The sequence below is a fragment of the Pseudophryne corroboree genome, chromosome 10 (genome assembly GCF_028390025.1).
Source record: "Pseudophryne corroboree isolate aPseCor3 chromosome 10, aPseCor3.hap2, whole genome shotgun sequence".
Lineage (NCBI taxonomy): Eukaryota > Metazoa > Chordata > Amphibia > Anura > Myobatrachidae > Pseudophryne > Pseudophryne corroboree.
This window is the reverse complement of record NC_086453.1, coordinates 43147732-43175583: the sequence shown is the minus strand read 5'-3', so window position 1 is coordinate 43175583 and position 27852 is coordinate 43147732. Positions and strand designations below refer to the sequence as shown.

The window sequence follows — 27852 nt, the reverse complement described above, 5'->3', positions numbered from 1 at the left end:
CTTGACTACCTATCATGGGTGTGGCTCAAAATTCTTCCTATATGATCCCTGCTTGTAATTTGGTGTGTCATAACTTTTGCTCATTTTCATGTCTAGGGGGTCTGATTTTATGTGGGCTATTACAGTTACTGGCATAATGCCCTTCTCTTTTGCACAGATCACAAATCCTTAAGTTCCTCCATGTGCCAATGGCCTGGGGTTTTGGTTGATTTGATGCCTCCTCAAACGCTTGGATGCTCATCACCATCAACCGCTTTCCCTGTACCTACCTGATTCCTTGGATACCATGATTATGTCGTTGTCTAGGGGGTTGGTATGCCTTCTGTGAATCTTTGATCATACAGTTAGATCTTTCCTAGGATCTGGGTAATCAGACATGATTGATCTCAATTCTGTCCGGGACCAGGGATGGCGCATTGCACTGTCCTTGACGGGAATGGTTCCCTGATCGTCAGTCTTCCCATTGGGGACTGTGATCACCCTGACAGGACTAAACTCAATTACATCACCTTGTTTTGGTCTTATAATATGGGGTACATTTGTTTGTGCGTGATATAAAACATTGTACGTACCTGTGGACACGACCTCACCTGACCCTCCGTTAGGGGGTTTGATTATTGCCTTTACCAATTTGGTCGCGTCCACCTGGATGTCTTGTAGGATGGCTTCCGGAAGAGGTGCCGACATTGTTCTGGCCTCACTTTCATGAGTGTATTCCTGGGGGAAGTTCGACATGGGGTGCAACTTGCATAGGTTAATAGTTGTACATTCAACAGTATTACAATAATCATTGTTACATTTATTACACTTATTCTTATAATCTATACTACAGTTGCTAAGAGCGTTTTTATTGTTCAACCCTGTGCTTTTCTCCGCAACCACAATCCCCTCCATTGCCACCTCTCAAGATGAAAGTTAGGTAAGTAAGTTACATTTCTTTGCATTTCACTCTCCTGTTGCCATATCTGTAAACAATCATAATGCTTGATTCGTCTCTTTGCTGATTTGATGAGACATATCCTTCGCCTTAAATTATGCAACACCTCTGAGTCAAAACTACCTATCCCGGGAAATGGTGCCTTATCCCCCGCAGTCATTCGTGTCCATTCATCACAAAAGGTCTCAGAGTGGGGACCATATTTCCCCCACATTACTAACCGAGCAGACCCTCGGGGTCTGCAAGCCTCTGGAGTCTGAATCCTGACCTCCGACCGTCTCTGTGTTGTGCACTTGGCTGCCATTGTGGACCTTTTTAACACAGGAAAACTTCCTAAAATGCACCAAACACAGAACTTCGTTGGAAATCCTTAAAGCTCTTCCACTGAACTTCTTCTGCTCCGGGTATCTCCGGTCCGCCTTCTAGCAGACACGTGTAGCCGTTGCAGGCCCTATCTCTAGAGATTCTCCTGAGAAAATTCCCTTCCTTTTTCTTTTACACAAATCACGCTTGCATGTGCTCCCTACAACACGTATGAGGGCAAGATTTACGCATGGATATACGACCTCATATCACGTTGCGTTATTGGTCACACATACAACCGTGCGGTCCAATCGTACCACTTATAGACACTTGTTGCCCATAAATGGTAGGATCATTGGAGTCTCCCTACTGTGCTCCAAAACAGCCAGAGCGTAATACAACGAAAACTTTATCACACTCTGTTGCACGTTTTCACTCAGATCGTGCTCATCACGTTCCACATAGATCACAAAGTTCACAAAGCGGGATTATCACATAGATCACAAAGTCCACAAAGTGGGATTCAATACACTCATACCGTTTTCAACCCACTATCATTCTTATAGTTTTCTGATCAGAAAAATCATTTCCCGTAGTCTGATAGCTCCCCCCAGAGGTATTACAGTAAAGTAAGGTATTTAAACTAAGTTTTGGAAAGCTGAAATCAATTTGTGCTATTTATCGCCTTGCGTTACTTACCGCGTTGCGCTACTTATCGCTTTGCGTTAAAAATCAACTTGTGGTTTGAGTTACGTGGGCGTACACAGACGCTCCGTTGCATAATGTACGCTGCGTGCGTCTGCCTTTGGATTGCGTACGCTCTGTCCTTGTAAGCACACTTGTACACAGACCAAGTACGTTCACAGTAACACACTACACGTTTATCAATGTGAATGATCTTTAAGTGTAATCATTCACTATACACCACCCAAATCTCCCTTGTATTCTTAGGCGAGACTGTGTGCGTGCTTTACAAATTACCCCTTAAATGTATTACTTTTACACTTTAACTACCGAGTAGCAACAAATCTTTCTTAGCACGTTATCAATGCAAATGGCAAACAGGAAGGTGAGATGTGAAACTTACACAGATGAAAATGCAATTCTAAATTTAATCTACTAACATACATTGATGTAAGCACACGCATATAGATATTACATATAAGTACCAATCACTATTACCTATGATGGACTATGATATAGATTAAATAAATGCATAAAAAAAAAAAACTCATTAAATGATGATTTCTTTTTGACAGTGGATGGCTGATTGTTTCCTGAGTCAACTGAAAACCAGCCGCTCAGAAAAAAAAATAAAAAAAATTTGACCTTCCCAAAATGGCCGCTGCTCCTCCCCCTTCCACCTCCATGAGGGTCACACAAAATGGTGGACAGACCATGCGGCCTCTTGTCACAAAGAAAGTCATCATTCAAAACTCCTAAAGTTATTCTAGGCCTGAGTGTGTAGTTGGCACCAAATTGAAATAAAAACCAGATTTTCAAAGACAATAGCGTACTGTTCTTACCTCCGGTCCCGGATTCCCTCAGCACCCTTTACTAAGCGAAACAGACGCTTATCCAATCAGCACTGCAAGGAATATGATCCCGCCCTTTGCTGATGGATAATGTCTGCTGATATTACCTAGCAGAGATATGTGAAGGACAGGACGAGTCCCCCAATTGACAATGCTAAATTCCTTTGTCGTATAACCAACCCTTTATGAAGTCTAAGAACACTGTACGCTGTTTACTTAAGAAGTATCGTATGGGTACGCTAGTTGCGTAACGATCGCTCAGCCGTAGGCGAGACGCTCAAGCGTCACGTTCGCTCACGGCCCAGAGATCACAGGACAGAATGATTCGCTATGGCGTAGCGGTTCGCTCGAGACCACGAGGAGATCACCAGCGGCGCAGACGCTCACAACGCTATACTTTTATGTCTAAACCCTATACCAATGAAATACACAGAATACCTTAATGTGTATAAAGGGTGTAAGTGCAACCTTGTGTAACCTGACTAACTACAAAGCTGCTTGAGCGTCACCGACGCTCAAGTGAACACATTACACTATAGGAAATACACAGATACTGGTTTAGGGTCCAAAGCCTATTAACTGTATTATATCTAATATACTTGTAAAAGAGAATCACAGTACAAATGATACACTACAATATAACAGAGACTACCTAACCAGATAACTACACAAGAAATACAATACAATACAATTACTATTTATGGGAAAATGGAAGGGGAAGAGAAGAAGAGAGAGATAGAGAGAAATGGCTCATGATAACATTAAATAAGAGACAACATGGTTGCAGATAATACTACACATGTGAGAGACAATCGCTGCGCAGTTAGTCAATGCTGAATACAGCATGGGATGGAAGCTAGACTCCATTTTGAGAAAACTCCCATAATTCCAAAGACTGCACCACATGCCTGAAAGGGGGAGGGGAAGACATCCAGCAGCAGCCATTTTAGATTTGCAGGTCCAAACACATGGCACTCTATACTACACCACAATCACATAGCAGAAAACACAAGACTCCATTTTCTTCCAAAATGTCCAAGCCTCAAAACAATGCATATGTTCTGATTTTACAATTCCAAACCATCTAAAACACCTTTCACAATGTAATCCAACTTCCTAGAACCATCTCATAATTTCACATCCCAAACAACTTCAGTATCTCAATAACCAGAGCATATTCATCACAAGACCAGATCACAATGTAATTAACACAAACGTAACTGCATGGTGGTATTTATGATTAACAGGATATATAGTATAACTAACCAGCACAATCTATTTTAAATCTCCATAGACAAACAAATACCACAAATACTATGCTACAGATTGTATACTGTTCCAATTCATCACGGACTTCACAGAGTATCCACAAACACCCAACAATCACACAACCAAGTTACAATATCCTATTTAAACCAGAAAGCAATCTGTCTGTTTCCTTATCTAGCCATGTGAGGTTCAATACTTAGCCTTTAGTTTGGAGGATGTCCTGGGGATTTAGCCGCCATGCTGCTGGGTGCCAGGTAGCTGTGTGTGTGTGTGTGTGAGTGTAGCTACATTACATCTGTTCTCTGAGGCCACACCTGACCACTACCTTCCTGTTTGACCAGTACCTGGGGGAGGGGTCTTTCTTTCTCCTTTGTATTGAGTCACTATTCTCTTTGTATATGCTAATCAGGTTCAGCCCTGAAAACTTAGTAAAAGGTTGTCTTGAGCATCCATTGTTCTAACAATATGATCTTAGCTTTTATACATATAATCATATCTATCTGCTGCAATGTCCCACAACAACACAACAGGCCTCAAACTAACCCACACCTCATTCTGCTTGCTTCAATACCAAACATGATGTGTTTATCTGGTTCGGTTCGAATGATACACATCCATGACATTAATTCATCAGCCAATTCTAAATATCCATGATGTCTGGTGTTTGCTGTGCTCGCTGCGCATATTTGCAAGTATAGTGGCTTATATGTGTGCAGTTTATATGGTCTCTCTATGTAATATTTTTGACTTTGACAAAGTTATACAGAAATAATATGGTCTGTGTTAGATTGGACCTACTGTAAACTAAATAGAGACTCATTTATATGTAGAAACTGATAACCAGGTGAAGAAATATTACATATTACAGTTAACACCTACTGTTAGAATTGTGAGCTGCCATGAATGTGTTTATATAGTATACTGTATATCTATATTGGGACAACCACCTAGGATTAGGACCCTTTAGAAGGAGTACATCTAAAGGGTCCCATCGTGCACCACTGAAAATATACTGCAGTTTAAAGGCAATATAATACCCGGCTAAGTTCTGTGATTCAATTTGAGTTGTTTTTAATTCATGCTTTAAATGTGTATTTAATATGGTTAAAGTGTATATGCAGGTTTCTAAGAAATGTTTTAGAACTCAAAATGATTAACACAGATAGCTTTAAAATGTATTATAATTGCATTAAATTCTGTGTATGTATTTACTGAGCATGATTCTTGTGAGAGAGTCATTGAGAGAGTCTAGAGAAAAAGGAAGAGAAGACAGATATAGAGTTACAACCATGATCACATGTGTGACATAAAGGGTTTTACTTAATGTTGTACAATTGTAATTGTACATAAAGTATACAGTACACGAGAAAAGGTCACATACATTATTAGGGCTTCCCAAGTAGGCCCTTTAATACCTATCGATACTTAGGTGGAGACACTGATGTTAATAGGCACACCACCTCCAGTTATTAGTAGTAGTATTATTATTATTATTATACATTATTTATATTGCGCCACAAGGGATCTGCAATGCCCATTAAGAGTACATAAGCAAATGCACAAAACAAGAAAAACAACACTTACAGTTCAAGACAATATAGAACAAGTACGGAAAACCAAGGGTTAGGTGCCATCAAAGGGAGTATGGAGTATAAGAAGTGTAAGTTATGGTGCCCATACACTTGTGAGATACAGTAATCGGTACTAACCTTCGATTTTGACTGGATCTGTGAGAGAAATTGGGGGATTGTATGCACATTTAGGTACCTTTCGACGCGGTTTTAAAAACACATGCTATATTTCGCACTGTGATGTGCGATGGGCACGCACCATGAGCAGATGAAGGCCGCTCCCACTCAGCAGTGATGTGCCCATCACGTGATTACCATGCTATCTATTGCATGATTGCATGGTAATCACTTTGGCAGTTCAGGTGCGATTTCATGAACTGCGGGTGCGATGCCCCGCGATGTCATGGTACGGGGCATCGCACAAGTGTATGGGCACCATAAGAGAAGGAATAGCACATGAGGGGAGAAGGCCTTGCAAGAGGGTTAGGAGGAGAGTTGGCTGGGTTTGGTGAAGAAGTGGGTCTTGAGAGCCTGTTTGAAGTTTTGTAGAGAGGTGGAGAGTCGGAGGGGGAGAGGTAGAGAATTCCAGAGAAAGGGAGCCGCATGTGAAAAAATCTTAGAGGTAGGAGTGGGAGGTAGGAGTGGCTAGACAGGAGAGGTGGCGTGCATTAGCAGACCGAAGAGGACAGGTGGTAGTGTAAATAAGATAAGGTCAGAGATGTAAGAGGTAGAAGAGTGGGTGAGGGCTTTGTAGGCGAGTGTGAGAAGCTTGAATTGGATTCTGAATGGGAAGCAAAGCAAGTGAAGGTCCTGCAAGAGAGGGGAGGTGGATGCAGTGCATTTGGTGAGGAAGATGAGACGGACAGCAGCATTGAGGATACGTTGGGGTGGAGAGAGGCATTTGTCATGGAAGCCAGATAGGAGGAGATTACAGTAGTCCAATCTGGAGAGCACCAGTGAGTGGATGAGTGTCTTAGTAGCATCCTATGTGAGAAAGGGTCAGATCCTGGAGTTGTTTTTGAGATGGAAACAACAGGTTTGTGAGAGGTGCTGAATGTGCGGTTACTCCAAGACAGAGCACTTGGGGACTAGGGAAGATCGTGGTGCCATCAATGGATAATAAAATTGTGAGAGGGGGTAGTTATGTGGAGGGAGGGAAGATGATCAGCTCAGTCTTAGACATGTTAAGTTTAAGAAAGCACTAGGACATCCAGGAAGAGATAGCAGAGAGACGGAGATACGAGTGAGAAGAGGTAGATTTGAGTGTCATCATCACAGAGATGATATTGTAAGTCAAAAGAGCTAATGAACTCACCTAATGAGTTAGGGGTGGGTACACCAGAAACACTAAGAAAAATTGTAACCCAGGGAAGAGTAAGTGGACCAGTAACTTTAGAGGATAAAGAGGGGGTTACAACCAGCTCAGAATAGACAGCACATCTACCGTCTCCCATAAACATAAACATTACCAACCAACCCTACAACATATTTCTGCCATTCAGAGGGGCCATAAACATGAAGACTTTTTATACATACAGTATAATACAAAAGTCCTACTGTATATGATATTTGTTTTTACATGGGTTTTATTATCATTGCAGTCTTTGTGATCATTTTTTTCTGGTTAATAAAAAATATTAGGGCCAATTTATCAATAAATTTTAGCTATTTAAAATGTGTTCTATGATAATTGGTGCTCCAGCCAATCAGCTCTCAACTGTAATTTTTCAAGCACATGACAGTTAAGAGCCGATTGGCAGGATCAACAATTATTATATACAACAAGTTTTAAATAGCTAAAACCCATTGATAAATGGTGTTCCATTATATACAGTAAGTGTACAATGGAAAGAAAACCCATTTGTCACAATGATATGGAAAACAATAACCTACATGGAAATAGTTTTTTTGGTGTTTTTTTTTACAAAACCATTATATGAAATTGACTAATATAAAATAGTAAAAACAATAAAACTATACTTACTTCTAATTCTATAGTGTATTCTCTGTTTTTTTTACAGGTCCGCCAACCACCATTATCACAAGAGAGATCAATGGTAATACTATAGTTCATAAATATAAAAGGTTATACAAACAATGCCTAAATTAAAACAATAGAACACAGGAACATTTGCTAAGGATTCAGATAGCATTAATGAATGTTTACAGTATATTCATGGCTATTATGTGGCCTTGTGCCCTCATCCAATAGATTACATAACACTGTGTGATGTCACTGATACAATCGGATATTATTAATGTTACAAGATGATACATAGTAATGGTTGAGGTTCATCAGTAATAATTATTGTTAGTAGGTACTGTACATTTGTATTACATTTTCTGATATTTAAATTAAGTAATTATTTTCTCCACATTTCCTTGTATAATCTTCCATATTTATACAGTGTATTTACAATGTGACTGTAATATAGTTTAGATATAGTTTATATTGTGTTTAAACATTAAACTCCCTAAAGGCCCATACACACTAGAAAAGAAAGTGAAAGATCTTGCTCAGAAAGGCCAATATGAGCGAGATCTTTTACAATCTCGTGTAGTGTGAACACTCAATGTCATTAACGATGTGCGCTCCCGCGCATCATCAACGATCCCCTCCCTCGTCTGAACATGTTGAGATGAGGGAGGTCCTCGTTAATGACAGCCACACTGCAGATGCAGCATAAGCGGCGTTCCCACTGCCATTGCTCCCTTCCCCGGCGGCATCGGCGGGGACTCATTTAGTGTGTATAGGGCTTCACAGCAAAAGTCTGTTGCCAGGATCCCCCTTCAATACATCTCTAACAACCAGTGACATGCGTTGTGGTGAGACAGGGCCTTTCCTGACATACTAACATATATACAGGTTGAGTATCCCATATCCAAATATTCCGAAATACGGAATATTCCGAAATACGGACTTTTTTGAGGGAGAGTGAGATAGTGAAATCTTTGTTTTCTGATGGCTCAATGTACACAAACTTTGTTTAATACACAAAGTTATTAAAAATATTGTATTAAATGTCCTTCAGGCTGTGTGTATAAGGTGACATAAATGAATTGTGTGAATGTAGACACACTTTGTTTAATGCACAAAGTTATTAAAAATATTGGCTAAAATGGCCTTTCCGGCTGTGTGTTTAGGGTGTATATGTAACATAAATACATTCTGTGCTTAGATTTAGGTCCCATCACCATGATATCTCATTATGGTATGCAATTATTCCAAAATACAGAAAAATCCGATATCCAAAATACCTCTGGTCCCAAGCATTTTGGATAAGGGATACTCAACTTGTACCAGAGTTTTGTCTATATAAAGTATATGAAAAATACAAAGAATATATTATAAATATCCTCTTTTTATTATTCCAATCATTTTTATAGTCAAAACTCTCAAGTAAAAAGTCTAAGGCAGCTTATCTGTACCGAACATCTCTGATCAAAACACATTAAATTTCCAGCAGTATATACTGCTGCACCTGTGTATAATGTCCACATGAATACACTGCTGCACCTGTGTATAATGTCCACATGAATACACTGCTGCACCTGTGTATGATGTCCACATGTATATATTGTTGCACCTGTGTATAATGCCCACATGTATATACTGCTGCACCTGTGTATAAAGTCCACATGAATACACTGCTGCACCTGTGTATAATGGCCACAGGTATATACTGCTGCACCTGTGTATAATGCCCACATGTATATACTGCCACACCTGTGTATAATGTCCACATGTATATACTGCTGCACCTGTGTATAATGCTCACATGTATATACTGCTGCACCTGTGTATAATGCCCACATGTATATACTGCTGCACCTGTGTATAATGGCCACATGTATATACTGCCACACCTGTGTATAATGTCCACATGTATATACTGCTGCACCTGTGTATAATGCCCACATATACATACTGCTGCACCTGTGTATAATGTCCACATGTATATACTGCTGCACCTGTGTATAATGTCCACATATACATACTGTTGCACCTGTGTATAATGTCCACAGGTATATACTGCTGCACCTGTGTATAATGGGCACATGTATATACTGCTGCACCTGTGTATAATGCCCACATGTATATACTGCTGCACCTGTGTAAAATGGCCACATGTATATACTGCTGCACCTGTGTATAATACCCACATGTATATACTGTTGCACCTGTGTATAATGCCCACATGTATATACTGCTGCATCTGTGTATAATGACCACATGTATATAGTGCTGCACCTGTGTATAATGTTCACATTTATAGACTGCTGCACCTGTGTATAATGTCCACATAAACCCTTTGGCTCATAAATTGTGTGTATATCTGGCTCTCATACCAGCCAGTGCCTCCTCAGCCATTTAGCTCATTGCACATGACTGCCCCTTTAAAAATATTTCCGAGTTTGGTCAGCATCCCGCACTGCCGCTGAGCTCAGACTTCATTACATCTCGAGCATTTTGTGTTACATGTCAAATAATGTCTTATCTGGAATTTGGCCTGCGTATATGGGTGACAAAAATATGTACCATGTTTGCTACATTGACAGGTAGTACAATTGGGACATTTTAAACACCCCAATTTTGGGGTTCCCAAGAAAGTAGTCAGTCTGCATTTACCCATCTTCGTAATATCTGTATGAACTACAAAATCTTTCAAGTTTTTACCCCACATATAACGGTAGCATCTAGATTCCCTTCGTAGAGAGGACCTTTCCAATGATGCACTGGGTCAATGTCACCAACTATTTGAAATAGTAATCTGTGGCGAGAGAAGTGAAGTGTAGTGGAGCGAGACACCGGGCCTGAAGCGAGGCAAGCGAATTGAGTGCATGAGGATACAATGCAGCATAAATAAAACAAAATCCCCTACAACAAACGTAAATTGATGTAAAACCTACACATGCTGTAAAGGCAGAAAATAACTTTTGCCCTCACCTGATTTCACATCTGGGTCCTTTCTACGAAGGGAAAATAGACTTAATCATCCTATAACAGGGCATTTAGTTTAGTGTCTAAAAAATAAAAATTAACCTGATGGATATCAATAATATAAAAATTTACATTTTACTGGGCTATTAGACTATGAGGTAAATTTACTAAGGTGAGAGGTTTTTTTTAGAACTGGTTATGTTGTTTATAGCAACCAATCAGATTCTACTTAACATTTATATTGCTGTTTCTAGAAGGTAATAGATAGAATACGATTGGTTGTTATGGGAAACATCACTAGTTCTAAAAAGCTGCAACCTTAGTAAATTTACCCCTATATGTTTCAATTAAACCACTAAACTCAGATGACATTCCCATCCATTGGATGAGCAAACCGTTTATATACCTATAATCTCCTATATAATTGCCCAGATCTGTCACTCTGTGACTGTGTAGATAACGCTGGGAGTGGCTACGAGCTGTCATTGGGTTAGCAGCAGGTCTATCACACCCAGTCCACAGCTGATTGGGCGAGAAATGCCCTCCCACACAGGTTACATCCAATTGGAGGCTCTGCCCTTTGCCTGCTGTGTGTTCCCAGAGCAAGATCAACAATGGGGCTGATGGAGCTGCAGCTCCAGCCCCACACCTCAAAATAGGCCCCCTGCATCTGCAGCAACACACCCTCCAACAATTTACACATAAAAATCAGTACAAATTCGAAAAGGGGGTGTGGCCACGGGTACAGTGGTGTGGCCACGCCCCTTTTTCTGTACTTACAATGAAAGTTTGGAGAGCCAGAAATCGGTACAGACCATAAAAAAGGTTCTGTACCTGCCAAAAAGGCACAGCTGGAGGGTATGCCACTGCATCTGCAGCAAGTCTCTGCGCTGTACATAGGGGAAAAAAAAACTTTTACTGCAGTGTCCTATGGGGGTCATTCTGACTTGATCACTCGCTGTAGTTCATCGCAACGCAGCGATCAGGTCAGAACTGCGCATGCGCCGGCACTGCAGTGCGCTGGCACATGGCTGATAGCCGACCGCTGTCATTACCTTGCGATCGCCTCTGCCTGATTGACAGGCAGAGGCGGTCGCTGGGCAGAAGGAGGGGCACGGTGGAGTTTGGCCGCCGTTTTGTGTTCACGGTCCGGCCAATGCAGCCGCTGCCACCAGGGCAACGACGTGTAACTCCTGGCTAGCCGCAGGAGCTGCGCTGGCTGGGAGTTAGTCTTAAAGTACAAATGCATCACTACTGTGCGATGTCAGTGTAAGTGATTGTAGCTGTGCTAAGTTTAGCACAGCTGCGATCAGGTCGGAATGACCCCCTATGTCCTGCCGCCAGTCCGCCTGCCCCCTCCAGTATCAACAATCCCCACTCCCTAGCCACGGCGCAGGTGGAACAAAAGCTGCTGTGGCCACCGGCATAGATGTGTATGAAAGCGGCGCAGCAGAAGGCTTTCATAGCCCTCCCTGCTCCGCATACTCTCTGAGCCCCGGAGCCTCCTCTGTAACTGATATCACAGAAGTGCCTCCCCACCACACCCGCACCCACATCCCCAGAGGCCCTGACTCCGTAACATAGCACCTGACCTGATGGCCTGGAAGCCCCGAGATGGCTGATGTGATGGACAGAGTGGGTGATATCGCGGAGGGTAATGTCTGGATGCTGAATCAATGTAAAAGGTGACAGTGCTGTGCAGTGCAGTGGGTGTGCAGGGTCACTGACACTGCACAGCACTCTCACCTTTTACATTGATTCAGCGAGTCAGTCAGGTCTGCCAGCCAGTCCGCATTACAGGGAAGAAGATGCACTAAATAAACTACAGCTCCCAGCAGCCCTTAGTGCCGAAGCATTCTGGCGCTAAGGCCTGCTGGGAGCTGTAGTTTATTGAGTGCATCTAGCCTGTGATGCGGCACGTTGGGACACCGAAGCTAACAATAGTGATTGGCTGCTGTGCGAGTCTCCGGGAGAGCCACTGCCAAAGGAAGGACAGCAGCCTAGCTGTTTCCAGGAGAAGCAAGAGAAGCATTACCCACCTCTCCCCCACTCACAGTACCTCCGGGCCCCATCCATGGCACCCACCCCTGCAACCACCCCTCCCCCATCTGTGACACCCCCTGAACCCCTCCCCCTTACGCATCTGCCACTCCGCCAACGACAGAACCTACTAGGTGTTTCAACAGGCCCTGCATGCGCTGTTCACGCCGTTGCAAGGGGCTACAACCCCTTAACCATCGCACGCCATATGTCCATGCAATATTTAAACACTCACACAATTATGATTGGAGGTAATACTCCATATAATACAAATATTGCATGCCACAAGGGTATGCAAGGGTTAAGGGGGCATAGCCCCTTACGATGGTGTGAAGAGCACCAGTAGGGCGCGATGAATCACCTAGTAGCCTAATATATTGATTTGATTTGTAAGTGAACAATTCCTTTTCTATCATGAACATAAAAGCTTTTGCACAAGAAGGGGCCACATTTGACCCCATTGCACAGCCTGCTAGTTGCAGATAATTCCAATCTTCATAGTAGAAATATTTACAAGTTAATACCAATACACACTGGCTCATAAACAAATTCAGATCTGGTCCCCTGTAATGGTTATTATTGGTAATTAATAACCTAGTGGCCATTAATCCTGCTGAATGGGGAATGCAGGTATAAAGGTTACATACACCAACTGAACATAACAAATGGTGATAAGGTTTCCAAGTTCAATTCTTAAGATTCAGCAAAAGACTATTAGTATTTTTTAAGTATGTAAAGTTACTCTGAACACAGTTTTGTAAGTAAGCATCTAAAATATAGAGGCAGGCTGAAAAAGAGACCCCCAGGCATCCAGGAGAAAAGCTAGAATTATTATGTATTTTAGGGACTGTGTAAATTAGCGGTTAGATGAGGTATGTAACCTGTAAGGCTTTACATGTTACTTACAAGATCAGAGAGTCTGAGCATGCTTGTTTAAGTACAGTGTCCAATTCATTTTTAAACACCAATCAGGGGGTCCTACTGTGTGCTAATTTTCTGTAACAATTTCTAGAAGATTTTTCTGCCTGGCTCCCACACTTCTTATCCTCTGACATCTCCACCATCATTATGGGCGATTTCAATATTGCTCTTGACAGTCCACAATCTGTTCATGCATCCAAACTCCTCTCTCTAACCTCCTCTCTTGGCCTAACCCAATGGTCCGACTCCTCTACTCACCAGGAGGGCCATTGCCTTGATCTTGTGTTCACCAGGCTGTGCTCAGTTTCCGAATTCACTAACACTCCTTTCCCTCTCTCTGATCACAACCTGATCACATTCACAATCTCTTCTATTACTTTAAATTCTAGGACACTAAAACCAAGCAAGTCTCCTCTAACCCACAGAATTACTAACAATATACATTTTCAACAACTTTCCACTTCTCTGCAACAACTGCTCTCACCAATCTCTACATTTACTACACCTGACACTGCTGTATCACACCTGCACCAGACCCTAGAGAGTGCCCTTGATGAAGTGGCTCCAGCTACCCATCACACTCCACGTAGGCTTAGATGCCAACCATGGGACTCGAAATCAACAAGACACCTACAAAAACTGTCACGTAAAGTAGAACGTCAGTGGCGGAAATCTCAGAATCCAAGTGACTTTCTCACATAGAAGACTACCATACCTCCTATCGTCAGGCCCTGGACACTACCAAACAAACATATTTCCAGTCTCTCATCATGCCAACAACCCCAAGTGACTTTTTAATACATTTAAATCACTTATTTACCCTCCCTCACCTCCCCCACTAGCTACTATCTGTGCACAAGAACTTGCTTCCTACTTCAAGGATAAGATTGATAAAATCTGAGATGAAATGGTATGCTCTAACTCAGCCAGTGACCTGCTCAATTCCCTACCTGAACCCTCTAGCACTTTCTCTTCATTTGATCCCACAAGTGAAGATGAAGTATCAACACTTTTCATCCTCCTACTCCACTACCTCTCCTCTTGATCCTATACCCTCACAGGTCAGTAAAACTTTGTCTCCTGTGCTTATCCCAACCTTAACTAAAATCTGTAATCTCTCTCTCTCTCTACTGGTATCTTTCCCTCTCTGTTTAAACATGCAGTCATTACTCCCATTCTAAAAAAACACAACTCTGACCCAAACACACTCTCTAACTACCATCCCATTTCTCAGCTACCCAGTCCCTCCAAGCTACTTGAGAGGCTTGCCTACACTCGCCTTACACACTTTCTTAACTTGCACAACTTATTGGACCCTCTTCAGTCAGGCTTTCGTGCCCAACACTCCACAGAGACGGCACTGACCAAAGTAGTGAATGATCTAGTCACTGCTAGATCAAAAGGCCATTACACACTACTTATTCTTCTAGATCTCTCTGCTGCTTTTGACACTGTTGACCACTCTCTTCTCATACAAACACTACAATCCCTAGGTCTTCAGGACACAGCCCTTTCTTGGTTCTCATCCTACCTATCTAATCGCTCTTTCAGTGTTCACTTCTCTGATTCTACCTCCTCTTCTCTACCTCTATCAGTTGGAGTACTGCAAGGCTCAGTCTTAGGTCCTCTGCTTTTCTCAATCTATACCTCCTCTCTTGGTAAACTAATCAGTTCCTTTGGATTTAAGTATCATTTGTACACTGATGATACTCAAATCTACCTATCCACCCCAGATTTGTCACCACCAGTATTGGCTCGTGTCACTGGATGCCTGTCTGCCATTTCATCTTGGATGTCATCTCGTCACCTCAAACTCAACATTTCCAAAACCGAATTAATTATTTTCCTACCAGCTAAGAGCAGTTACCAACCTGATATCTCTATAACTGTTGACAATGCAACTATCCACCCTACCCCACAAGCTCGTTGCCTAGGTGTCACTCTTGACTCTGAGCTGTCCTTTGTTCCACACATTCAATCTGTCTCTAAATCATGTTACATGCACCTTAAAAACATATCCAAAATACACCCTTATCTTACACAAGACACTGCAAAAACTCTAATCCATGCACTCATCATCTCCCTCATTGATTATTGTAATAGTATCCATACTGGTCTTCCCAAACATAGGCTATCACCACTTCAATCCATTTTAAATGCAGCTGCGAGGCTAATCTTCCTTGCCAGACGTTCTTCATCTGCTGATCCGCTCTGTCAGTCCCTCCATTGACACGGTAGAATACCGGTAACCAAATATAAAATACTTTTACTTACATACAAGGCTATTAACCAAACTGCACCATCATACATCTCCTCACTCATCTCAAAATATCTCCCTACCAGACCTCTCCGCTCTGCACAAGATCTGTGTCTCTCATCCACATGTATTACCTGTTCCCACTCAAAATTACAGGACTTTACCCGGGCTTCACCCACTCTGTGGAATGCACTCCGACACACAATAAGACTCTCCTCTAGTCTCCAAACCTTTAAACGTTCTCTGAAAACTCATCTCTTCAGACAAGCCTACCAAATTTCAGACCCACACACATAACCTTCACAGCTTCCCTATCAAGTTACATCCCCTCTGTACAGTCCACATAAAGTCACAATTTGTCTTCCAACATTGCTGGGTGATCATATCATATACTAGCAACCTGGGGAACCATTATGTAACAGGTAGCATCTATCCTTATGTATCAATGCCTATTTCCCTATAGATTGTAAGCTTGCGAGCAGGGCCTTCCTACCTCTGTATGTCTGTCTTTGCCCAGTTTTGTTCTATAATTGTTGTTCTAATTGTAAAGCGCTACGGAATATGCTGCACTATATAAGAAACTGCTAATAAATAAATAATAAATGTAAGTTGCTATATCTGGTAGTTCTCACTGTATCTCTTTCTTATAGTCATCAAAATTTTGGATGACCAAAGAGCCAATTTTATCCGACTGGCGAATAATGATGTCATTGTATGTACTTAAACTCTTGAGGTGCCTATATTCTTCCTTGTATAAATTATTGTGCTTGGATTTAAAACTGTTAGGGTTTATACAGTATTAACAAATTGGTCCAAAAGACAAGTCAAAGTCTTATTAATATTATAATATCGTCATGTAAGAAGATTCATGTGTTTCCGGTAACAACACTAGCAATGGACAGAGCTGAGTGTAGGAATCTAGATAGCCTTATGTAGTTCTTGCACATGATACATTGCTAGAGAAGCAGAACTGTAACTGTACTAACAGGAAAGTGGGTGAGATACAGGTTGAGACTGACAGAGTAGCTTTAGATTGGACTAGAACCAGATGGAATGGTACAGAAGTCAGGCAGGAACTAACACTTGCTTTTTCAGCTGGACTGGAACCAGTTGGAATGATAGTGGAGTCCGGCTGGAACTGACTAATGTTTCTTAGGCTGGACTAGAACCAGCTGGAATGGAGTTGAAGTCAGGTTGGAACAGACTACTGCCTTTGGACCAGACTGTAACTGGCTGGAACGGAGTTGAAGTCAGGCTGGGACTAATTGGTCCCTCTGGACCAGACTGTAACTGGCTGCAATGGAGTTGAAGTCAGGCTGGAACTGACTAGTCCCTCTGGACCAGACTGGAACTGACTGGAATGGAGATTAAGTCAGTTTGGGACTAACTAGTCCCTCTGTAGAGGACTGGAATTGGCTGAGAGAGAGTTGAACTCAGGCTGGCACTGACTAGTCCCTCTGGACTGGAACTGGCCAGAATGGAGTTGAAGTCAGACTGGGACTGACTAGTCCCTCTGGAGTGGATTGGAACTGGCTGGAAGAGAGCTGAAGTCAGACTGGGACTGACTAGTGCCTCTGGACTGGACTGGAACAGATTGGAGGTGTTTATTAGGAGCCATCTGTAATACTGAATGCCGACATTAATGGTAAAGCTATATTAGAGCAGACTGGAACCTGGAACTATGCAGGAGATCAGAGATTCTGTAGACAGAGACTGATCCACAGGAGTCTGGAACCAAGGGATACAGCTACTGAAAGTAACATTGTTCTGGGCATCTGCTGCTTCTCCTGCTGAAAATTGGGATGGATAGTCAGCCTGAATACATTTATGGAAGTAGCCATATTTGGGGTGGGGTCTGTTGAGGGGATGGATCCCTCCTCATAAGGCCTGATTCTGAGTTAAACACAGTTGCATCTGTGACTTTAGGTTAAATGTTGCTATAGTGCCCTGGTGTACACGTGTGCATCCAAATATGAAAGATAATAGATGCCCACCTTTAGGGGTATATTTACTAAAGTGCAGGTTTTTAGAAATGGAGCTGTAGCCAGTGGAGATGTAGCCATTAGCAAGCAATCAGATTATCGCTGTCATCTTCTAGAAGGTGCTAGATAAAGTACAATCTGATTAGTTGCTATGGGCAACATCTCCACTTCTAAATATCCCCCTCAGTGTCTGCAGATGCTGCAATCATGCCAGCACCATTAAAACTTTCACCAGCCTATGCGAGGTGCAGACCATCTGTAAGAGTATGGCTTCCAATATGAGTGTCTCTGTACGCAACAACTATCGGCAACACACCTTTGTCACTCCTATAACAGTCCAACCCCTAGTAACAGTCCAGGAATGCCCAACACATTGCTAATACACTTCTTGGTGCATCCATCTGAATCTGTACTGCAACTCTGTACAAACACCAACAAGACGCATATGCAGTGCAACTTAGATGTATGCACTAGAGATGAGCGCCTGAAATTTTTCGGGTTTTGTGTTTTGGTTTTGGGTTCGGTTCCGCGGACGTGTTTTGGGTTCGACCGCGTTTTGGCAAAACCTCACCGAATTTTTTTTGTCGGATTCGGGTGTGTTTTGGATTCGGGTGGTTTTTTCAAAAAACCCTAAAAAACAGCTTAAATCATAGAATTTGGGGGTAATTTTGATCCCAAAGTATTATTAACCTCAAAAAACATAATTTACACTCATTTTCAGCCTATTCTGAACACATCACACCTCACAATATTATTTTTAGTCCTAAAATTTGCACCGAGGTCGCTGTGTGAGTAAGATAAGCGACCCTAGTGGCCGACACAAACACCGGGCCCATCTAGGAGTGGCACTGCAGTGTCACGCAGGATGTCCCTTCCAAAAAACCCTCCCCAAACAGCACATGACGCAAAGAAAAAAAGAGGCGCAATGAGGTAGCTGTGTGAGAAAGATAAGCGACCCTAGTGGCCGACACAAACACCGGGCCCATCTAGGAGTGGCACTGCAGTGTCACGCAGGATGTCCCTTCCAAAAAACCCTCCCCAAACAGCACATGACGCAAAGAAAAAAAGAGGCGCAATGAGGTAGCTGTGTGAGTAAGATTAGCGACCCTAGTGGCCGACACAAACACCGGGCCCATCTAGGAGTGGCACTGCAGTGTCACGCAGGATGGCCCTTCCAAAAAACCCTCCCCAAACAGCACATGACGCAAAGAAAAAAAGAGGCGCAATGAGGTAGCTGACTGTGTGAGTAAGATTAGCGACCCTAGTGGCCGACACAAACACCGGGCACATCTAGGAGTGGCACTGCAGTGTCACGCAGGATGTCCCTTCCAAAAAACCCTCCCCAAACAGCACATGACGCAAAGAAAAAAAGAGGCGCAATGAGGTAGCTGTGTGAGTAAGATTAGCGACCCTAGTGGCCGACACAAACACCGGGCCCATCTAGGAGTGGCACTGCAGTGTCACGCAGGATGTCCCTTCCAAAAAACCCTCCCCAATCAGCACATGATGCAAAGAAAAAGAAAAGAAAAAAGAGGTGCAAGATGGAATTATCCTTGGGCCCTCCCACCCACCCTTATGTTGTATAAACAAAACAGGACATGCACACTTTAACCAACCCATCATTTCAGTGACAGGGTCTGCCACACGACTGTGACTGATATGACGGGTTGGTTTGGACCCCCCCCAAAAAAGAAGCAATTAATCTCTCCTTGCACAAACTGGCTCTACAGAGGCAAGATGTCCACCTCATCTTCACCCTCCGATATATCACCGTGTACATCCCCCTCCTCACAGATTATCAATTCGTCCCCACTGGAATCCACCATCTCAGCTCCCTGTGTACTTTGTGGAGGCAATTGCTGCTGGTCAATGTCTCCGCGGAGGAATTGATTATAATTCATTTTAATGAACATCATCTTCTCCACATTTTCTGGATGTAACCTCGTACGCCGATTGCTGACAAGGTGAGCGGCGGCACTAAACACTCTTTCGGAGTACACACTTGTGGGAGGGCAACTTAGGTAGAATAAAGCCAGTTTGTGCAAGGGCCTCCAAATTGCCTCTTTTTCCTGCCAGTATAAGTACGGACTGTGTGACGTGCCTACTTGGATGCGGTCACTCATATAATCCTCCACCATTCTATCAATGTTGAGAGAATCATATGCAGTGACAGTAGACGACATGTCCGTAATCGTTGTCAGGTCCTTCAGTCCGGACCAGATGTCAGCATCAGCAGTCGCTCCAGACTGCCCTGCATCACCGCCAGCGGGTGGGCTCGGAATTCTGAGCCTTTTCCTCGCACCCCCAGTTGCGGGAGAATGTGAAGGAGGAGATGTTGACAGGTCGCGTTCCGCTTGACTTGACAATTTTGTCACCAGCAGGTCTTTCAACCCCAGCAGACCTGTGTCTGCCGGAAAGAGAGATCCAAGGTAGGCTTTAAATCTAGGATCGAGCACGGTGGCCAAAATGTAGTGCTCTGATTTCAACAGATTGACCACCCGTGAATCCTTGTTAAGCGAATTAAGGGCTGCATCCACAAGTCCCACATGCCTAGCGGAATCGCTCCGTGTTAGCTCCTTCTTCAATGCCTCCAGCTTCTTCTGCAAAAGCCTGATGAGGGGAATGACCTGACTCAGGCTGGCAGTGTCTGAACTGACTTCACGTGTGGCAAGTTCAAAGGGCATCAGAACCTTGCACAACGTTGAAATCATTCTCCACTGCGCTTGAGACAGGTGCATTCCATCTCCTATATCGTGCTCAATTGTATAGGCTTGAATGGCCTTTTGCTGCTCCTCCAACCTCTGAAGCATATAGAGGGTTGAATTCCACCTCGTTACCACTTCTTGCTTCAGATGATGGCAGGGCAGGTTCAGTAGTTTTTGGTGGTGCTCCAGTCTTCTGTACGTGGTGCCTGTACGCCGAAAGTGTCCCGCAATTTTTCTGGCCACCGACAGCATCTCTTGCACGCCCCTGTCGTTTTTTAAAAAATTCTGCACCACCAAATTCAAGGTATGTGCAAAACATGGGACGTGCTGGAATTTGCCCATATTTAATGCACACACAATATTGCTGGCGTTGTCCGATGCCACAAATCCACAGGAGAGTCCAATTGGGGTAAGCCATTCCGCGATGATCTTCCTCAGTTGCCGTAAGAGGTTTTCAGCTGTGTGCGTATTCTGGAAAGCGGTGATACAAAGCGTAGCCTGCCTAGGAAAGAGTTGGCGTTTGCGAGATGCTGCTACTGGTGCCGCCGCTGCTGTTCTTGCGGCGGGAGTCCATACATCTACCCAGTGGGCTGTCACAGTCATATAGTCCTGACCCTGCCCTGCTCCACTTGTCCACATGTCCGTGGTTAAGTGGACATTGGGTACAACTGCATTTTTTAGGACACTGGTGAGTCTTTTTCTGACGTCCGTGTACATTCTCGGTATCGCCTGCCTAGAGAAGTGGAACCTAGATGGTATTTGGTAACGGGGGCACACTGCCTCAATAAATTGTCTAGTTCCCTGTGAACTAACGGCGGATACCGGACGCACGTCTAACACCAACATAGTTGTCAAGGACTCAGTTATCCGCTTTGCAGTAGGATGACTGCTGTGATATTTCATCTTCCTCGCAAAGGACTGTTGAACAGTCAATTGCTTACTGGAAGTAGTACAAGTGGGCTTACGACTTCCCCTCTGGGATGACCATCGACTCCCAGCGGCAACAACAGCAGCGCCAGCAGCAGTAGGCGTTACACGCAAGGATGCATCGGAGGAATCCCAGGCAGGAGAGGACTCGTCAGACTTGCCAGTGACATGGCCTGCAGGACTATTGGCATTCCTGGGGAAGGAGGAAATTGACACTGAGGGAGTTGGTGGGGTGGTTTGCGTGAGCTTGGTTACAAGAGGAAGGGATTTACTGGTCAGTGGACTGCTTCCGCTGTCACCCAAAGTTTTTGAACTTGTCACTGACTTATTATGAATGCGCTGCAGGTGACGTATAAGGGAGGATGTTCCGAGGTGGTTAACGTCCTTACCCCTACTTATTACAGCTTGACAAAGGGAACACACGGCTTGACACCTGTTGTCCGCATTTCTGGTGAAATACCTCCACACCGAAGAGCTGATTTTTTTGGTATTTTCACCTGGCATGTCAACGGCCATATTCCTCCCACGGACAACAGGTGTCTCCCCGGGTGCCTGACTTAAACAAACCACCTCACCATCAGAATCCTCCTGGTCAATTTCCTCCCCAGCGCCAGCAACACCCATATCCTCCTCATCCTGGTGTACTTCAACACTGACATCTTCAATCTGACTATCAGGAACTGGACTGCGGGTGCTCCTTCCAGCACTTGCAGGGGGCATGCAAATAGTGGAAGGCGCATGCTCTTCACGTCCAGTGTTGGGAAGGTCAGGCATCGCAAACGACACAATTGGACTCTCCTTGTGGATTTGGGATTTCAAAGAACGCACAGTTCTTTGCGGTGCTTTTGCCAGCTTGAGTCTTTTCAGTTTTCTAGCGAGAGGCTGAGTGCTTCCATCCTCATGTGAAGCTGAACCACTAGCCATGAACATAGGCCAGGGCCTCAGCCGTTCCTTGCCACTCCGTGTGGTAAATGGCATATTGGCAAGTTTACGCTTCTCCTCCGACAATTTTATTTTAGGTTTTGGAGTCCTTTTTTTTCTGATATTTGGTGTTTTGGATTTGACATGCTCTGTACTATGACATTGGGCATCGGCCTTGGCAGACGACGTTGCTGGCATTTCATCGTCTCGGCCATGACTAGTGGCAGCAGCTTCAGCACGAGGTGGAAGTGGATCTTGATCTTTCCCTAATTTTGGAACCTCAACTTTTTTGTTCTCCATATTTTATAGGCAGAACTAAAAGGCACCTCAGGTAAACAATGGAGATGGATGGATTGGATACTAGTATACAATTATGGACGGACTGCCACGGTTAGGTGGTATAAAAAAACCACGGTTAGGTGGTATATATTATAATAATAATACAATTATGGATGGACGGACTGCCTGCCGACTGCCGACACAGAGGTAGCCACAGCCGTGAACTACCGCACTGTACACTGGTTGATAAAGAGATAGTAGTATACTCGTAACAACTAGTATGACACTATGACGACGGTATAAAGAAAGAAAAAAAAATACCACGGTTAGGTGGTATATATTATAATAATAATACAATTATGGATGGACGGACTGCCTGCCGACTGCCGACACAGAGGTAGCCACAGCCGTGAACTACCGCACTGTACACTGGTTGATAAAGAGATAGTAGTATACTCGTAACAACTAGTATGACACTATGACGACGGTATAAAGAAAGAAAAAAAAATACCACGGTTAGGTGGTATATATTATAATAATAATACAATTATGGATGGACGGACTGCCTGCCGACTGCCGACACAGAGGTAGCCACAGCCGTGAACTACCGCACTGTACACTGGTTGATAAAGAGATAGTAGTATACTCGTAACAACTAGTATGACACTATGACGACGGTATAAAGAATGAAAAAAAAACCACGGTTAGGTGGTATATATTATAATAATAATACAATTATGGATGGACGGACTGCCTGCCGACTGCCGACACAGAGGTAGCCACAGCCGTGAACTACCGCACTGTACACTGGTTGATAAAGAGATAGTAGTATACTCGTAACAACTAGTATGACACTATGACGACGGTATAAAGAATGAAAAAAAAACCACGGTTAGGTGGTATATATTATAATAATAATACAATTATGGATGGACGGACTGCCTGCCGACTGCCGACACAGAGGTAGCCACAGCCGTGAACTACCGCACTGTACACTGGTTGATAAAGAGATAGTAGTATACTCGTAACAACTAGTATGACACTATGACGACGGTATAAAGAATGAAAAAAAAACCACGGTTAGGTGGTATATATTATAATAATAATACAATTATGGATGGACGGATTGCCTGCCGACTGCCGACACAGAGGTAGCCACAGCCGTGAACTACCGCACTGTACACTGGTTGATAAAGAGATAGTAGTATACTCGTAACAACTAGTATGACACTATGACGACGGTATAAAGAATGAAAAAAAAACCACGGTTAGGTGGTATATATTATAATAATAATACAATTATGGATGGACGGACTGCCTGCCGACTGCCGACACAGAGGTAGCCACAGCCGTGAACTACCGCACTGTACACTGGTTGATAAAGAGATAGTAGTATACTCGTAACAACTAGTATGACACTATGACGACGGTATAAAGAATGAAAAAAAAAACCACGGTTAGGTGGTATATATTATAATAATAATACAATTATGGATGGACGGACTGCCTGCCGACTGCCGACACAGAGGTAGCCACAGCCGTGAACTACCGCACTGTACACTGGTTGATAAAGAGATAGTAGTATACTCGTAACAACTAGTATGACACTATGACGGTATAAAGAATGAAGAAAAAAACCACGGTTAGGTGGTATATATTATAATAATAATACAATTATGGATGGACGGACTGCCTGCCGACTGCCGACACAGAGGTAGCCACAGCCGTGAACTACCGCACTGTACACTGGTTGATAAAGAGATAGTAGTATACTCGTAACAACTAGTATGACACTATGACGACGGTATAAAGAATGAAAAAAAAACCACGGTTAGGTGGTATATATTATAATAATAATACAATTATGGATGGACGGACTGCCTGCCGACTGCCGACACAGAGGTAGCCACAGCCGTGAACTACCGCACTGTACACTGGTTGATAAAGAGATAGTAGTATACTCGTAACAACTAGTATGACACTATGACGACGGTATAAAGAATGAAAAAAAAACCACGGTTAGGTGGTATATATTATAATAATAATACAATTATGGATGGACGGACTGCCTGCCGACTGCCGACACAGAGGTAGCCACAGCCGTGAACTACCGCACTGTACACTGGTTGATAAAGAGATAGTAGTATACTCGTAACAACTAGTATGACACTATGACGACGGTATAAAGAATGAAAAAAAAACCACGGTTAGGTGGTATATATTATAATAATAATACAATTATGGATGGACGGACTGCCTGCCGACTGCCGACACAGAGGTAGCCACAGCCGTGAACTACCGCACTGTACACTGGTTGATAAAGAGATAGTAGTATACTCGTAACAACTAGTATGACACTATGACGGTATAAAGAATGAAGAAAAAAACCACGGTTAGGTGGTATATATTATAATAATAATACAATTATGGATGGACGGACTGCCTGCCGACTGCCGACACAGAGGTAGCCACAGCCGTGAACTACCGCACTGTACACTGGTTGATAAAGAGATAGTAGTATACTCGTAACAACTAGTATGACACTATGACGACGGTATAAAGAATGAAAAAAAAACCACGGTTAGGTGGTATATATTATAATAATAATACAATTATGGATGGACGGACTGCCTGCCGACTGCCGACACAGAGGTAGCCACAGCCGTGAACTACCGCACTGTACACTGGTTGATAAAGAGATAGTAGTATACTCGTAACAACTAGTATGACACTATGACGACGGTATAAAGAATGAAAAAAAAACCACGGTTAGGTGGTATATATTATAATAATAATACAATTATGGATGGACGGACTGCCTGCCGACTGCCGACACAGAGGTAGCCACAGCCGTGAACTACCGCACTGTACACTGGTTGATAAAGAGATAGTAGTATACTCGTAACAACTAGTATGACACTATGACGACGGTATAAAGAAAGAAAAAAAAATACCACGGTTAGGTGGTATATATTGTAATACAATTATGGATGGACGGACTGCCTGCCGAGTTCCGACTGCCGACACAGAGGTAGCCACAGCCGTGAACTACCGCACTGTACTGTGTCTGCTGCTAATATAGACTGGTTGATAAAGAGATAGTATACAATACATACAACAATATACTACTATACTGGTGGTCAGGCACTGGTCACCACTAGTCACACTGGCAGTGGCACTCCTGCAGCAAAAGTGTGCACTGTTTAATTTTAAATTAATATAATATTATGTACTCCTGGGGGCTCCTGCTATAACAACCTGCAGTGCTCCCCAGTCTCCCCCACAATTATTATAAGCTTTGCCTTTTATACATTGATGTGCAGCACACTGGGCTGAGCTGAGTGCACACAGACTGAGTCACACTGTGTGACTGGCTGCTGCTGTGTATCGTTTTTTTTCAGGCAGAGAACGGATATAGCAGAGAACGGATATATTATATTAAAATAAATAAAAGTTAACTAACAACAACTGCACTGGTCACTGTGGTAAACTCTGTCTGACTCTGCACAATCTCTCTCTCTCTTCTAATCTAATTTCTAATGGAGAGGACGCCAGCCACGTCCTCTCCCTATCAATCTCAATGCACGTGTGAAAATGGCGGCGACGCGCGGCTCCTTATATAGAATCCGAGTCTCGCGAGAATCCGACAGCGTCATGATGACGTTCGGGCGCGCTCGGGTTAACCGAGCAAGGCGGGAGGATCCGAGTCTGCTCGGACCCGTGAAAAAAACATGAAGTTCGTGCGGGTTCGGTTTCAGAGAAACCGAACCCGCTCATCTCTAGTATGCACAGAGGAAAAATATTGCATAGGAAAAAACAAAATACATTGGCACCCTCAGATAGAAAAAGAAAATACATTTGCCCCATAAGATAAATTAAAATTAAACCACATTGGTCCCCACAGGTAATAACATAAAACCTACCCGTTTTTGTGGCGGCTACATGATATCATATGCAGCCATTCCAATAAAAAAAAATGGCCACTGACCATCTGGCTGTCAACCTTAGTTCTGATGCGTCCACAATTAGATTGTAAATCCATTGGGAGGTGGCGCCCACACATGCTGGGCAGCCTTGCCCTGGGTTGGCGGCCCTCAGCATGTGCCCTATGCTGAGCAGCCCTTAGCATGTGCAGAGATGAACGCAGATCTGGCTGCGTACGCAGCGATATGCGTTCATCTCTGAAAAATACCCTGTATGTTCCGGGGGGAAGGGCAACACTGGTTAGCCCACTGGAGCTGGTGCCGCCAATGCTATCCCAACGCCACTGCTGCCAGCTAATCCGGAAGTGCCTGATAGACTGAGTAGATGATAGACTGAGTAGATGATAGCTCCATATGTGCATTCTACAGTGGAATGCAAATCCCAGAAGTGTTACAGTTGGCAAAGGCAAACTTTTAAACCGCCAGAGCCAGCAAGCTTTTACATCTGGCCAGATTACCTACATCATAATGCTATCATTTCGAGGTTATGTTTTATGAATATTTTGGGCATATTAAACACTTAATTAAACTGTATTCCCCAATATTTTAATATAAGTGAATAAAATAAATATTTTAAATGAAATAACCATTGTTCTTTTTACAAATTTAAAGTTCCCCAAAAAGGAATTACTTTCTTTATTTGCCTAGGCTAATTTTTTCTTTTGAGTACTTTGCATTCATTTCCCGGGAGCTCCACCAACCTTGAGAAATGATTCAATGAATGCAATGCAACAATGCCTGTATATGTTAGTTTACTGATACACTTTTAGAGAGAGAATTAATTCATGTGCAGCATCCTTTAAGCTTTATTTACTAAAAGTGTGGGTTTAAAACACTGGAGATGTTGCCCCTAGTTACTTATCAGATTCTAGTTATTATCTTCTAGAAGGTGCTAAATAAATATGTACTGTAGAATCTGATCAGTTGCTATGGGAAACCTCTCCACTGCTATAAACCCACACTAAAATCAAAATACTTTTAAGTCATTTCAACAAGCTCAGTGGTCACAAACTTTTTTTTATTCCCAGTGGTTTTTGCAAAGTTTACAAAACCGCTGCTTCATAAATTAGATGGTTTGTATTGTTACCGCACATAAACATTGGTGATGTGTCTTGTGTAATTTCCTGAGCCATTGGCTTTCCAATGATTTGGAGGCAGTTTAGACTTTACATTTTACAAAACCATATTTTAATATGTGGGGAGGAAAGAGATGGGGGAAACTTGAGCACAGGTGGTGAGATATAATATACCGCTGAATGAATTGGAAAAACCACAATAGT

The 27852-nt window shown here is 43.1% G+C and overlaps 1 protein-coding gene across 3 annotated transcripts in view; it reads left to right on the top strand.

The window, feature by feature from the left end:
- Positions 1–27852, top strand: part of LOC134965923 (sialic acid-binding Ig-like lectin 13) — a 208531-nt gene that overhangs the window by 154167 nt on the left and 26512 nt on the right. For all 3 annotated transcript variants that reach the window (XM_063942327.1, XM_063942325.1, XM_063942326.1), the window contains one exon: positions 7637–7672. In XM_063942327.1, coding sequence (XP_063798397.1) covers positions 7637–7672 — 36 coding nt within the window. The remainder of the gene's footprint in view (positions 1–7636; positions 7673–27852) is intronic.